The 13,259-nt window shown below is 39.9% G+C and overlaps 1 protein-coding gene across 8 annotated transcripts in view; it reads left to right on the top strand.

The window, feature by feature from the left end:
- LOC140738238 (citron Rho-interacting kinase-like) overlaps positions 1 to 13,259 on the top strand; it is a 244,104-nt gene that overhangs the window by 114,965 nt on the left and 115,880 nt on the right. For all 8 annotated transcript variants that reach the window (XM_073065370.1, XM_073065371.1, XM_073065378.1 and 5 more), the window contains 4 exons: positions 5,014 to 5,184; positions 6,491 to 6,544; positions 7,620 to 7,673; positions 12,296 to 12,436. In XM_073065370.1, the coding sequence (XP_072921471.1) occupies positions 5,014 to 5,184; positions 6,491 to 6,544; positions 7,620 to 7,673; positions 12,296 to 12,436 (420 nt within the window). The remainder of the gene's footprint in view (positions 1 to 5,013; positions 5,185 to 6,490; positions 6,545 to 7,619; positions 7,674 to 12,295; positions 12,437 to 13,259) is intronic.

The raw sequence follows: 13,259 nt of genomic DNA on the forward strand, positions 1-13,259 counted from the left end.
CCCTCACCTTTATTTTTGATAGATAGATAGATAGATACTTTATTCATCCCCATGGGGAAATTCAACTTTTTTTCCAATGTCCCATACACTTGTTGTAGCAAAACTAATTACATACAATACTTAACTCAGTAAAAAATATGATATGCATCTAAATCACTATCTCAAAAAGCATTAATAATAGCTTTTAAAAAGTTCTTAAGTCCTGGCGGTTGAATTGTAAAGCCTAATGGCATTGGGGAGTATTGACCTCTTCATCCTGTCTGAGGAGCATTGCATCGATAGTAACCTGTCGCTGAAACTGCTTCTCTGTCTCTGGATGGTGCTATGTAGAGGATGTTCAGAGTTATCCATAATTGACCGTAGCCTACTCAGCGCCCTTCGCTCAGCTACCGATGTTAAACTCTCCAGTACTTTGCCCACGACAGAGCCCGCCTTCCTTACCAGCTTATTAAGTCGTGAGGCGTCCCTCTTCTTAATGCTTCCTCCCCAACACGCCACCACGAAGAAGAGGGCGCTCTCCACAACTGACCTATAGAACATCTTCAGCATCTCACTACAGACATTGAATGGCGCCAACCTTCTAAGGAAGTACAGTCGACTCTGTGCCTTCCTGCACAAGGCATCTGTGTTGGCAGTCCAGTCTAGCTTCTCGTCTAACTGTACTCCCAGATACTTGTAGGTCTTAACCTGCTCCACACATTCTCCATTAATGATCACTGGCTCCATATGAGGCCTAGATCTCCTAAAGTCCACCACCATCTCCTTGGTCTTGGTGATATTGAGACGCAGGTAGTTTGAGTTGCACCATATCACAAAGTCCTGTAATCAGTTTCCTATACTCCTCCTCCTGTCCATTCCTGACACCCCACTATGGCCGTGTCATCAGCGAACTTCTGCACATGGCAGGACTCCGAGTTATATTGGAAGTCTGATGTGTACAGGGTGAACAGGACCGGAGAGAGTACGGTTCCCTGCGGCGCTCCTGTGCTGCTGACCACCGTGTCAGACCTACAGTCTCCCAACCGCACATACTGAGGTCTATCTGTCAAGTAGTCCACTATCCAATCCACCATGTGAGAGTCTATTCCCATCTCCGTTAGTTTGTGCCTTAAGATCTTGGGCTGGATGGTGTTAAAGGCACTAGAGAAGTCAAGGAATGTAATCCTCACAGCACAACTGACCCCATCTAGGTGAGAGAGTGATTTGTGCAGCAAATACGTGATAGCATCCTCCACTCCCACCTTCTCCTTATACGCAAACTGAAGAGGATCCCGGGCGTGCCTGGTTTGTGGCCTCAGATTCTGTATTATCAGCCGCTCCATGGTCTTCATCACGTGCGACGTCAAGGCAACAGGTCTGAAGTAGAGCAGACAGGTGAAGTTTTGTAGAGGGTAATGATCTTGGCGTCAACATATCTGTGGTACAGCTCCTTTCTGCCAGCACTGCCAGTGGACTTCATGCAGTAGATGCAATAGGGTGGTCATGCATTACTTGATCAGGTCTAGGGGAAGTCCTATCGTTGCCTGGTGCCAAGGGGAAGTCTTATTGTTGCCTATTTATGCCAAGCTATTGGTGACCTTGCTGATCTTCTCTAGGGTCAGCTCTGCATCCAGTTTTTCCACCATTGGCAGGCACTCCATGGCATCCAGTGCTGAAGTGATGACAGTGTTCACTCTGGAGTAGAAGGCAGAGTAATGTTCTACCCAGCTCTCCATTTGTTTGCCTCTGTTTGTGTTTACTTCCCCAATGATGGATTTGAGGGGAGCCATCTTGCTCTGAGAGGAGCCAAGGGCTTTCTTGATGCCATATCCTTGATATTGTTGGAGTTGATGAAGGAGAAGCTAGAATCAGGTGCTACAGTGGAGTAAAGGGAATTACAGAGACATGAGAGGAGCTGGCCAAAGTTAATTGAAAGGGGAACACTAGCAGGGATGGTGACAGAACATCAATGGCTGGTGTTTTTGGGGAAAATTTGCGAGACACAGGAAAGATGCATCCCAAAGATGTAGAAGTATTCTAAAGGGAGAATGAGGCAACCATGGCTGACAAGGGAAGTCAAAGAAGCATAAAAGAAGTCAAAGACAGGACATATAATATAGCAAGAATTAATGGGAAAGTAGAGGATTGGGGTGTTTTTAAAAACCACCAGAAGGCAACCAAAAAAGCCATAAAGAGAGAAAAGATGAAATATGAAGGTAAAGTAGACAATAATATAAAAGAGGATGCCAAAAGTTTTTTTCAGATATATAAAAAATAGAAGACACAATTAGATATTGGAAGATTACACTGGAGAGGTAGTAATAGTGGACAAAGAAATAGAGCTGAACTGAATAAATATTTTGTGTCAGTCCTCACTGTGGGAGACACTAGCAGAATGCTAGAAATACAAGAGTGTCAAGGGGCAGAAGAGAGTGTCATTGCTATTGCTGAGGAGAAGGCACTTGAGAAGCTGAAAAGTCTAAAAGTAGATAAGTCATCTGGACCAGATGGACTACACCCCAGGGTTCTGAAGGAGGCAGCTGAAGAGATTGTGGAAGCATTAGTAATGTTCTTTCAAGAATCATTAAATTCTGGAATGGTTCCGGAGGAGTGGGAAATTGCAAATGTCACTTTACTCTGTAAGAAGGGAGGAGGCAGAAGAAAGGAAATTATAGGCTACTTAGCCTGTCTTTAGTGGTTGAAAAGATGTTGGAGTTGTTTATTCAAGATGAGGATTCAGAGTAGTTGGAGGCATCTGATTTTAAAAAAAGACCAAAGTTAGCATAGTTTTCTTAAGCAGAAATCTTACCTGTCTTAATTTTGGAATGATGATCACCTAGTATGGTTTGGGATTGGGGTTCCCAGTTGCAGGGACAAGTAATTATGAAGGCAAATGGAATGGGGTGTAAATGTAGAGAAGGTCTGTAACTGCATAGGGGTTGGTGAGACCACATTGAAGAACTGAATGCATATTTGGCTGTATTTTTAAACAATCTTGGAGGCAGTACAGATAGGTCAAACTATATTGATTCCTGAGGTGAGGTGATTCTTTAACAAGGCAAGGTTGTGTAAATTAGAACTATATTTCCTGAAACTTAGAGGAATGAGTAGTTATCTTATTGAAATACAAGATATTCCGAAGAACTTGACATGATTAATATTGTAAGAATGTGTCCTCTGCTGGATGAGTCTAGAGTTAGGGAACAGACAAAAATGAGGAAGATATTCTTTTTTCAAAGGATCTGAATCATTGAAATTCTGTATTAATGCTGTATCATTCAGTATTCTGAATGTTCAGATAGATTTTTGGATGACCAGGAATCTAAGGTTATAAGGACTGTGTGGAAGAATGGTTAATGATTAGATAAATCATGAATATGCTGAATGGAGGAGCAAGCTTGAGGGTCTGTATGATGTATGACTACTCTTGTTTCTTAAAGAAGCGATTCTACAGATGTTGGAAATCTTGAGCAATATGCACAGCACCAGAGGGACTTAGCAAGTCAGGCAGCATCTATGGAGGGGAACAAACATTTGATGTTTTGGGCCAAAACTTTCATAAAGACTTGTGTCCTAATCAATTTCTGATGAAGGGTATTGTCCCTAGTTGTCAACTATTTGTTGCCCTCCATTGATGCTACCTGACCTGCTGAGATCCCTCAGCATTTTGAGTGAGTTGATCTTATTTCTTAAGCTTGATTCATTCAGCACTTCCCAAGCATCTGGTTAGAAAAGAAATGTTGTGTTTGTGTTTTCTGGGCTGCACTGTTGCCTCTAAGTTGAACTAAAAAGATGTATCATTTTATTAGTCATGGCTGAAAAATTGTGCAGTTCTACAGTGTTTTAATTATATTTTTAAGTACCAGTTACTATAGTAACTTGTGAACCAGTAGTCATAGCAACTTCAAAGTTGGCACTTGAACCTTCTAAATAAATGATTTTGTAAAAATTGTGTTATAAAACAATGTCTTAAAATATTCAGTGTTTCATTGACTGTAACTATTTTTAACGTTTGGAAATTAGTCTGAGCTTCTGGATGTGTTTCTTTGCAGCTTATATAACAAAACACTTAACATAATGATGGGAAACATGAATTCTGATTGTCCAGCAAGAGTACAGGTAGAACTTCCAGTGAAGAATTTAAAAGAAACATTCTTGGGAACCAACTTTAAAGCAGACTTTTATTTATTTTACTTTAACACAGCATTATTTACAATTTACAGCATATTGGCATAAGCTCTTCTTTCTACTTTCTCTACATTAAATCCTGAGGTTGCTTTTCTACCAGGAATATCTAGTACATTTATTTATATTTCTTTTCATTTTTGTTTGAGTGTTCCAGACTCTTGTCCAATGCACTTAGCTTACTTTATCTTGCTGCATACATAGATTTGCCTCACTTGCATCTTACATCTACATTATTTCTGGTGACTCTTCACCTTTTATTTTTTCTTGTCAAATAGGTTTATCATTTGAAAATATTGTGCTATTTATCCAGTTAGTTCAGTTAAAGCAGGTTTATGCTACATTTCAGTTTAAACTTTGATTTGCAAGTAATTGTTATAGTTGGTAGATATGCTATATTCTCTGGGAGGGGAATCTGTCCTTCCTGAATGTGTAAACATACCATTGACCTCAGGGACTTAATAAGTTTCTATCAAGATGTTTGGTTACAGAAATTAGCTACTCTTGAATCAAGTTTAATGTAGAAAACTTATCAGTTTAAAAGTAATTCATTTTGTCTTTTGCTGCCTTCAATTAAGGATTGAAGAAGGATTAATTGTCATTGTGATTTGTTTGTTTAATTCTACACACTGTAAGTGTGTTCTCAAAATTTCTTTAAGAGGCAAAACAAAAGGTGGAAGTATGATCTCCAAAATAATGAAATCTGCGTGGGCAGATGGGATTACTATCCAATTATTTATTCATTTATCTATCTATCTATTTATTTACTTTCTATCTCCTGCTAAACCCAACTCCTGACTTTTCTCTCTCAATGGTTGTCCATTGTGCTTTCCCCTCATTTTTCAATAGGAGTTTCATGCTCAAATGGAGGAGATGCAAGTGACTGTGCGACAACTGGAAGAAGATCTTGCTGCAGCACGCCGGCGGGCTGATCTTTACGAGTCTGAACTGAAGGACACTCGAATTACAGCAGATGAATATAGACGGAAAGCAGCTGAGTCACAGCATAAACTACAAAAGGTTGGTTTTAATGTCTGTGTGGAAGGGAGGGTGGAGAACAGGCAATGAGGTAATGAAGTAAAATCTTGCACGCCAAAGTGGTTTGAATGCTGTGATATTATGGGCCATCAAATGATGTAAGGGAGTAGCCTCACTAGTTGTATCTATTATTGACCTATCAAGTGTGTAGAGCTTAGCCAAATTTTGTAGAATGCCTACAAGATGGTTTTTTAAAGCAGTGTGTGGTTGAGCCCACGAAGAAAAAGGCAGTTCTCAGTTGGGTGTTGTGTAACAAGCCTGATTTGAATAGGGAGCTTGAGACAAAGGAACCCTTAGAAAGCATTGATCATAAAATTATAGCATTTTCCCTGCGGTCTGAGAGGGAGAAGCTAAAGTTGGATATATCAGTATTATAGTTGAGTAAAGGTAACTACAGAACAATGAGCGAGGAGCTGGCCAAAGTTGATAGGGAGGGGACATTAGCAAACAGTAGAGCAACAGTAGCTGGAGTTTTTTGAGTAATTGGAAGTCACAGAGATGAAGAAGATTTCTAAAGGAAGGATGATGCAACCATGGCTGCTAAGGGAAAACAAAGGCAACAAAAAAGCAAAATAAAGAGCACATAATACAGCAAAAATTAGTGAGAAGCTAGAGGATTGGAAAGTTTTTAAAATCCAAGCAAAGGCAGCTCATAAAAAAAGGAGAGAAAAGATGAAAAGTGAAAGTAAGCTAGCTTATACTATAAAAGAGGGTACCAAAAAGTTTTTTCCCCAGATATATAGAGTAAAAGAGAAGAAAGAGTGGACATTGAACTGATGTATAAAATGAAAAAGAAGTCCTGTAACTGGCAGTTCTGTGGATGAAAATGCCTTGTTAATGAGATTGGTCAGAGGATAATGGCCAGACTGGTTCAAGCTGACAGGAAGGTGACAGTAATTCAAATAACCACATATTACAACAGTGGTCACAGAAAAACGTCACTGAACACACAGCACATTGAACCTTGAAGTAGATGGTATACAGCAGCAGAAGGCCACACTGGGTTCCACTCCTGTACTTAATAAAGTGGCTGCTGAGTGTATGTCAGTTTTGCACTGTTCTTTATTTTGAATTTTTGCTACTTGCCTTTGACTTTTTCTACACCTTTTGCTTAATGGTCATATAATCTTTATTTCCTGAAATAAAGTTGCTATCATTAATATTTCTAAGTTAGATTTCACATATGTTAAGAAAAGGTATAGCAGAATGTGCTTCAGTGTAAGCTTCAGTGAGCCAAGCCTTGATTTAATAAAAGTTACTGACATCAGATCTGATCTTCTGTTCACAGGCTCGAGATCAAGGAAAAGCTGAGGTTGGAGAGATTTATGCCAAATTGGAAAAGGTTTCTTAACCTTTTATTAACTTTCCTTCACAAATTGAATTGTAATTTAAATATTCAGTTTGCAATAAACAGAACTAAATTGTAAAGTTGTTTAAATATTTCTGCACTTATCAAGATTATTTATTTAGAAGTTATTGGATCTAAATTTGGCAAGATTAAGTCAGAAGGAGAAAGATATAAATAAATGAGAAGTAAGTAATGGGTAGATATAAAAGTTACCGAACCAGGTTAAAGGTGAAAGTAATACATTTACCTTAGGAAATCCAAAAATTGGAAAAAATTCTGCTCATCGATTTGTATTATGCTATAGAATATTGCTGAGAATTTCATATAAATTTATTAATGGAAATTGAACATTGCTGGGAATCCCAATGTATTTCCCCATTCCTTTTTCAGTGTCAGGAAAGGAGTGCTGAATTACAATCTTGCTTTGCTGAACTGTGTATAGTAGAAGTTGCTTTGCAATGCTAATGATTTGCAGGTGACAAGATTTTGACCCAGCAGAGCTGATATGGGCCTAAAGGGGAAACTGTTTATGTATTGACTTATGCCTACTACTCAGTCCTTCTGAATAGTAGAGGTTTGACAAGAGCAGATGATGAAGCCTTGGACTGTGATATGGTGCAGCAGTGTTGGATGGCGTTAATGTTTTTGGTGGAATATAGTATACTAGTTCACTTTTTGAATGTTTTTTAGAGCTGCATTCATCAGGGCAAGTGGAGAGTATTCCTCCACTCCTGAGCTGGTCTATGTTTTATGTACTTTATTTTAAGTTGTGTATAGTGGTGAGATCTAAAAATATAGTTGTGGATAGGTGCATCTACAACATGTAGACTGATGAGCATTAAATTGAATATGTTTATCCCTCATCTTGGTCCAGATGCTACAAGCCTATTCTGGTGGCAACAGCCCTCAAAATGAGTCCTTCAGCTGTGGTGCTTCAGAGTAGTTCTTGGCTAATGGACCATATGTGAAAGTTGAGATGTTGAAATAAACCTTTCTGGTATTTTATACCTTTTACTAATATATTCAGCATGTTACCTGTTATATTCATGAACTGATGTGTGTGTTTCAGATGAATACAGAGCAACAGAAGAAAATCCAGGAACTGCAGGAAAAGCTTGCTAAAGTAAGTATTATTCTGTTGAATGTTAGAAATTTCTGGGTGAGGGGGATGGAGTTGATTTAGTTGCAAAAGTTCTTGGAATGGGTGAAAATTGATATTTTCATTCTCTGAGACACTCTTTGGATTGGAACCTGTCAAAGGGCTATCAAAGGGGTCAGGCAGGGCCTGGCAGGTGATAGGTGGTAACAAGTGAGGAGGGGGTTGATGGGCCCACGTGAGGGAGTGGTAGAGCTGGGAGACAGCAGCTAGTAAGTGCTAGGTCGAAACATAAAGGAAGAGGGAATAAAAAGGAGGACTGATGGAGTCAGGTGGGGGAAGGGGTGGAGGTAAATGCAGAGGCTAGAATGTGATAAGTGGAGATGGTTACATATACCTTGATAAATAAGGAAGGTAGTAAGTAGAACCATATCAGAATGGGATGAGAGGAAGTGGAGCTAATAGGGGGATGGTGTAGGTGACTCAGGAGTTTAAAGGTGTGGGTGATAAGCAGATGTAACCAGATGAGGGAAGAAATTTAACCTGGATGATGGGGATCTAATGAGGCGGATTGAGGAAAAACAGGGATGAGAGATGATTAAAAAGTAGGAAAGAACATGGGATGCATATTACCTAAAATTGGAAAATTCAGCATTCATTCTATGGGGTTGTAGACTACCCAGGCATAGTCCAAAGTGTTGCTCTTCTAGTTTAATTTGGCATTCTTGTGGCAGAGGCCAGTGCTACTGTCAGAGTGAGGCCAAAGACAAACTTAAAAGAACATCACTTTGTATTGTGTCTGGGTAATAGATAGATAGATACTTTATTCATCCCCATGGGGAAATTCAACTTTTTTCCAATGTCCCATACACTTGTTGTAGCAAAACTAATTACATACAATACTTAACTCAGTAAAAAATATGATATGCATCTAAATCACTATCTCAAAAAGCATTAATAATAGCTTTTAAAAAGTTCTTAAGTCCTGGCGGTAGAATTGTAAAGCCTAATGGCATTGGGGAGTATTGACCTCTTCATCCTGTCTGAGGAGCATTGCATCGATAGTAACCTGTCGCTGAAACTGCTTCTCTGTCTCTGGATGGTGCTATGTAGAGGATGTTCAGAGTTATCCATAATTGACCGTAGCCTACTCAGCGCCCTTCGCTCAGCTACCGATGTTAAACTCTCCAGTACTTTGCCCACGACAGAGCCCGCCTTCCTTACCAGCTTATTAAGACGTGAGGCGTCCCTCTTCTTAATGCTTCCTCCCCAACACGCCACCACAAAGAAGAGGGCGCTCTCCACAACTGACCTATAGAACATCTTCAGCATCTCACTACAGACATTGAATGATGCCTTCTTAGGAAGTACAATCGACTCTGTGCCTTCCTGCACAAGGCATCTGTGTTGGCAGTCCAGTCTAGCTTCTCGTCTAACTGTACTCCCAGATACTTGTAGGTCTTAACCTGCTCCACACATTCTCCATTAATGATCACTGGCTCCATAAGAGGCCTAGATCTCCTAAAGTCCACCACCATCTCCTTGGTCTTGGTGACATTGAGACGCAGGTAGTTTGAGTTGCACCATATCACAAAGTCCTGTATCAGTTTCCTATACTCCTCCTCCTGTCCATTCCTGACACACCCCACTATGGCCGTGTCATCAGCGAACTTCTGCACATGGCAGGACCGAGTTATATTGGAAGTCTGATGTGTACAGGGGTGAACAGGACCGGAGAGAGTACGGTTCCCTGCGGCGCCCCTGTGCTGCTGACCACCGTGTCAGACCTACAGTCTCCCAACCGCACATACTGAGGTCTATCTGTCAAGTAGTCCACTATCCAATCCACCATGTGAGAGTCTACTCCCATCTCCGTTAGTTTGTGCCTTAAGATCTTGGGCTGTAGTCTCAATGTAGAATTTTCTTATTCAAGTAAACTATATTCCCTGTGTTCTTTTTTCCCTAATTCACCCAAGTTCTCTCACCCCTCCTTTTCTGCAGACCCCCATCACCCAGGTACAATGCCTTCCCCAATCTGGCTCCATCTGCCTACCAGGTCCTTTAACGTCTCCTCCTACTGGTTCCACCTGCCCATCATCTCTCCCCTTTCTAACTCTACTTTTCATCTTCCTTACTTGACTGCAGCCCCTTTAGTCCCCATTTATCACCTTTAGCCTCTTACTCTACCACTATCCTCCATTCCACCTGCCCCACCTCTCCCACCAGTAGCTGCTGCCCCCCAACTTTCCCCCTATCCCAGTTGACTGCTCCTTATCTGCCAGCTCCTGCCTCACCCCTCCCTTCATCTCCCCTCAACACCATCAAACCTGATACAAGGCCTTAACCCGAAATCTCACCAATTTCTCTGTGTCCGCAGATGCCGCCTGACCTGCTGAGTTACTCTAGTGTTTTTTGGTGCTCCATGTGATAGCATCTGCAGTCTCTTGTGTCCCCAAGGAACCATGAGCATTTGTTTATGATATTGCTAAACTTGTTACCATTGCATTGAAGCAGTTTGATAAGAATAATAAACGGGACGTACTTAGACACAGTTAACAGAAGCATTTGGATAGTGAACAGATGAAATTGATTGTTCAAAGTAAATTTATTATCAAAATACATATATGTCACCATACGCAACCTTGAGATTTATTTTCTTGTGGGCAAACACAGTAAATCCAAGACACAACAGAATTAATGAAAAATTGTACCCAACAGGACAGACAGACAACCAATGTGCAAAAGACATCTAACTGCAAATACAAAATAGAAAATAATAATACAGGGGTACTAAATAAATAAACAATAAATATCGAGAACATGAGTTGAAGAATGTTTCCGTTAGATGAGATGATAATGCTTCTATTAGAATACTGAATTCATTAAGAATCAGTGTATAGATGGAAAATAGCTTTCTATTCAGCAAAGGTGAGGCTATTTGGTTGAAGGGCCATTGTAGGAGTTTGCATTTACTGATATAATGATCTTGTGTGGGATTTCCTATTTTCTGCATTCTGGACTTGTTGGAAAATGTAATGTAATTCTGCAAATTGCTTAAATGAATATTGCTACGGAAGCAGTATATTCAGTGTCTGGTGAGCTTTCTGTATGATAAAAGTACTGCAATTCAGAAACATTGTATTTTGGCAATAAAGTACTTTGAATCATCTGAAGATCATAAAAAATTGATGTTTGGATCTATTTGTTTTTATTATATAGTTATTAGCTGAAATACTCATTGGTTGATTGTACCTGATTACAGTTTTTTCAGATTTCTGATTAATTTCATTTGGCCCATCCCATCAGAAATAAAAACAAAAAATGCTAGAAATATTCATTTGGTCAGGACGTATCCGCAGAGAAAGAAGCAGAGTTAACAAATAAGTTAAACAATGACTTATCAGAATTAGAAATCAATTATGTTTTAAATTGGAGAGCAGGAGGAGTAGGCTGAGAGATCTAAGGCGCTGTTAATGACAGGTGTAAATCAAGAGAAACTGAATAATAGGTACTAATGCAGAGTGAGAGAAGATGATGAGGTGCTGTCAGCTATAATTGATCTGTCTGGAGCTGATACAAAAAGTTATAGATTGCTACAGTTATTTAGCATAGAAACAGGCCCTTCAGCCCTGCTTGGTTATGCTGACCAAGAAGGTCTATGTAAGTTAATCCTTTTGCCTGTGTTTGGTCCACATCTCTAACCCTTTCCTATCTCTCATAATTGCAGCTGTCTCTACCTTCTTGTTGAGCAGATCATTCCAAACACTTATCACCTCCTGTGTGGAAGGGAAAAAACTTACCTTTAAACCTTTCCCCTTTTATCTTAAACCTATGCCCTCCAATTTTAGACTCCCCCACCCTGGGAAAATGATTGACTATCTATCCGATCATTATCCCACATAATTTTATAAACCTCGATAATGTTATGCCTCAGACTCATTTTTGGAGTTCCAGCTTATTCAATCTCTCCTTATAATTCACACATCCCAGTAATTGAGAATAGAGAGCGATAAGTATAAGATATACAGTGGAAACCTGGAGTTGCTGGAAATATGAAATTAAGGAGGATACTGGAAATAACTAAAAGTTCAGGCAGCGTTTGTGGAGAGATGAAAACTGAGTTTGCATTACAGATTGATACCTTTCATCAGAATTGGTCATTGCTAACGGAAAATGGAATGGAGCTTGGTTATTTGCCACTCTTAGGCCCTGAGAGCCTGTGACAGGCCAAATCAGAAGATGACATTTTTACCCCTCAAACTTACATAGGAGTCTTTTGGGACAGTGAAGCATCAGAATGGGAGAGAAATGGAGAATTAAAGGATGGGAAAACCAAAACTTATGCTTGTAGAATGAGTTATTAATTATGTGCCATCACTTCATTGGAGGTGTTCAATCAAATCTGGGAATTTAATTCTGTAAAAAGTGGAGAAAGTCTTTCTATGTACATGTCAAAAACACCATATTCAAACCAGTATGTTTAAATAAGCAGTTTGAAATTCCCATAAAGTTCAATTTACGACAAATTCCAGTAACCAAGCCCCAGAGCTTTTCCCCCCCTAGTAAATCCCAGGAAATGGTCCAGTTTAAAGACTGAAAAATAATTCTTAATTGCCTTGCATTTGTTTTTTTTGGAATGGTTGTTACAGGCAGTGAAAGCCAGTTCTGAAGCCACAGACCTCTTGCAGAATGTACGGCAAGCTAAAGAACGCGCAGAGCGAGATCTTGAGAAGCTACAGGGCCGTGAAAACTCCAGTGAAAGTTTCAGGAAGAAACTGGTGGAATCAGAGGTATAATAGAAATTCAGTTTCTGAGCATGATTAGCCATTGCCATTATTTCTTTCTCAGAACATAATACCAGGTCTATAAATGGTTTGCTGCTCAATTGATTCCTCAAGGACAAATGCAGTAAATGGTAGTTCACCAGAGCATGTTGATGAAAACCTTGGGGGATTGTCCATAATTCTCTGAAAGTAGCATCCAGTAGATAGGATGGTGAAGGCATATGGAACATGGCATGCTTGCTCCTTGAGCTCAGAGCATAGAGTGTAAAAGTTACATTGCAACAACAAAATTGTGCTTAAAGAGCACCATTGGACTATTGTGAGCAGTTGTAGTTTGACATACTATAGAACGAATGTGGTTGTATTGGAGAGAGTGCAGAGAAGATTCCTTAGAACTTTACCTTGGCTGGGGTACTTTGCTATGGGACAAGTTTGGAGACTGAGGGGTGACCTGATGGAGGTATATAATATTATAAGAGGCATGGATAAGGTAGGTAGTCACAATCTTTATTCTGTGGATAGCATATCAAAAATAAAAGGACAAAGACTTTAAGAGAGAAAGGTTCAAAGGTCAAATTTAATGTCAGAGAAATGTATACAATATACATCCTGAAATGTTTTTTCTTTGCAAACATCCACGAAAACAAAGAAGTGCTCCAAAGGATGAATGACAGTTATACGTGAGAACCCCAAAGTCCCCCCCAGCTCCCCCACCGCACGTAAGCGGCAGTGAGGAACGAATCCCCCCTCTCCCCACCAGCAAAAAATACACGCATCAGTACCATCACCAAGCCCAAGCATGTGCTAAGCAATAGCAAAGACGCAGACC

Source organism: Hemitrygon akajei, chromosome 14 (genome assembly GCF_048418815.1).
Source record: "Hemitrygon akajei chromosome 14, sHemAka1.3, whole genome shotgun sequence".
In the NCBI taxonomy this organism is placed as follows: domain Eukaryota; kingdom Metazoa; phylum Chordata; class Chondrichthyes; order Myliobatiformes; family Dasyatidae; genus Hemitrygon; species Hemitrygon akajei.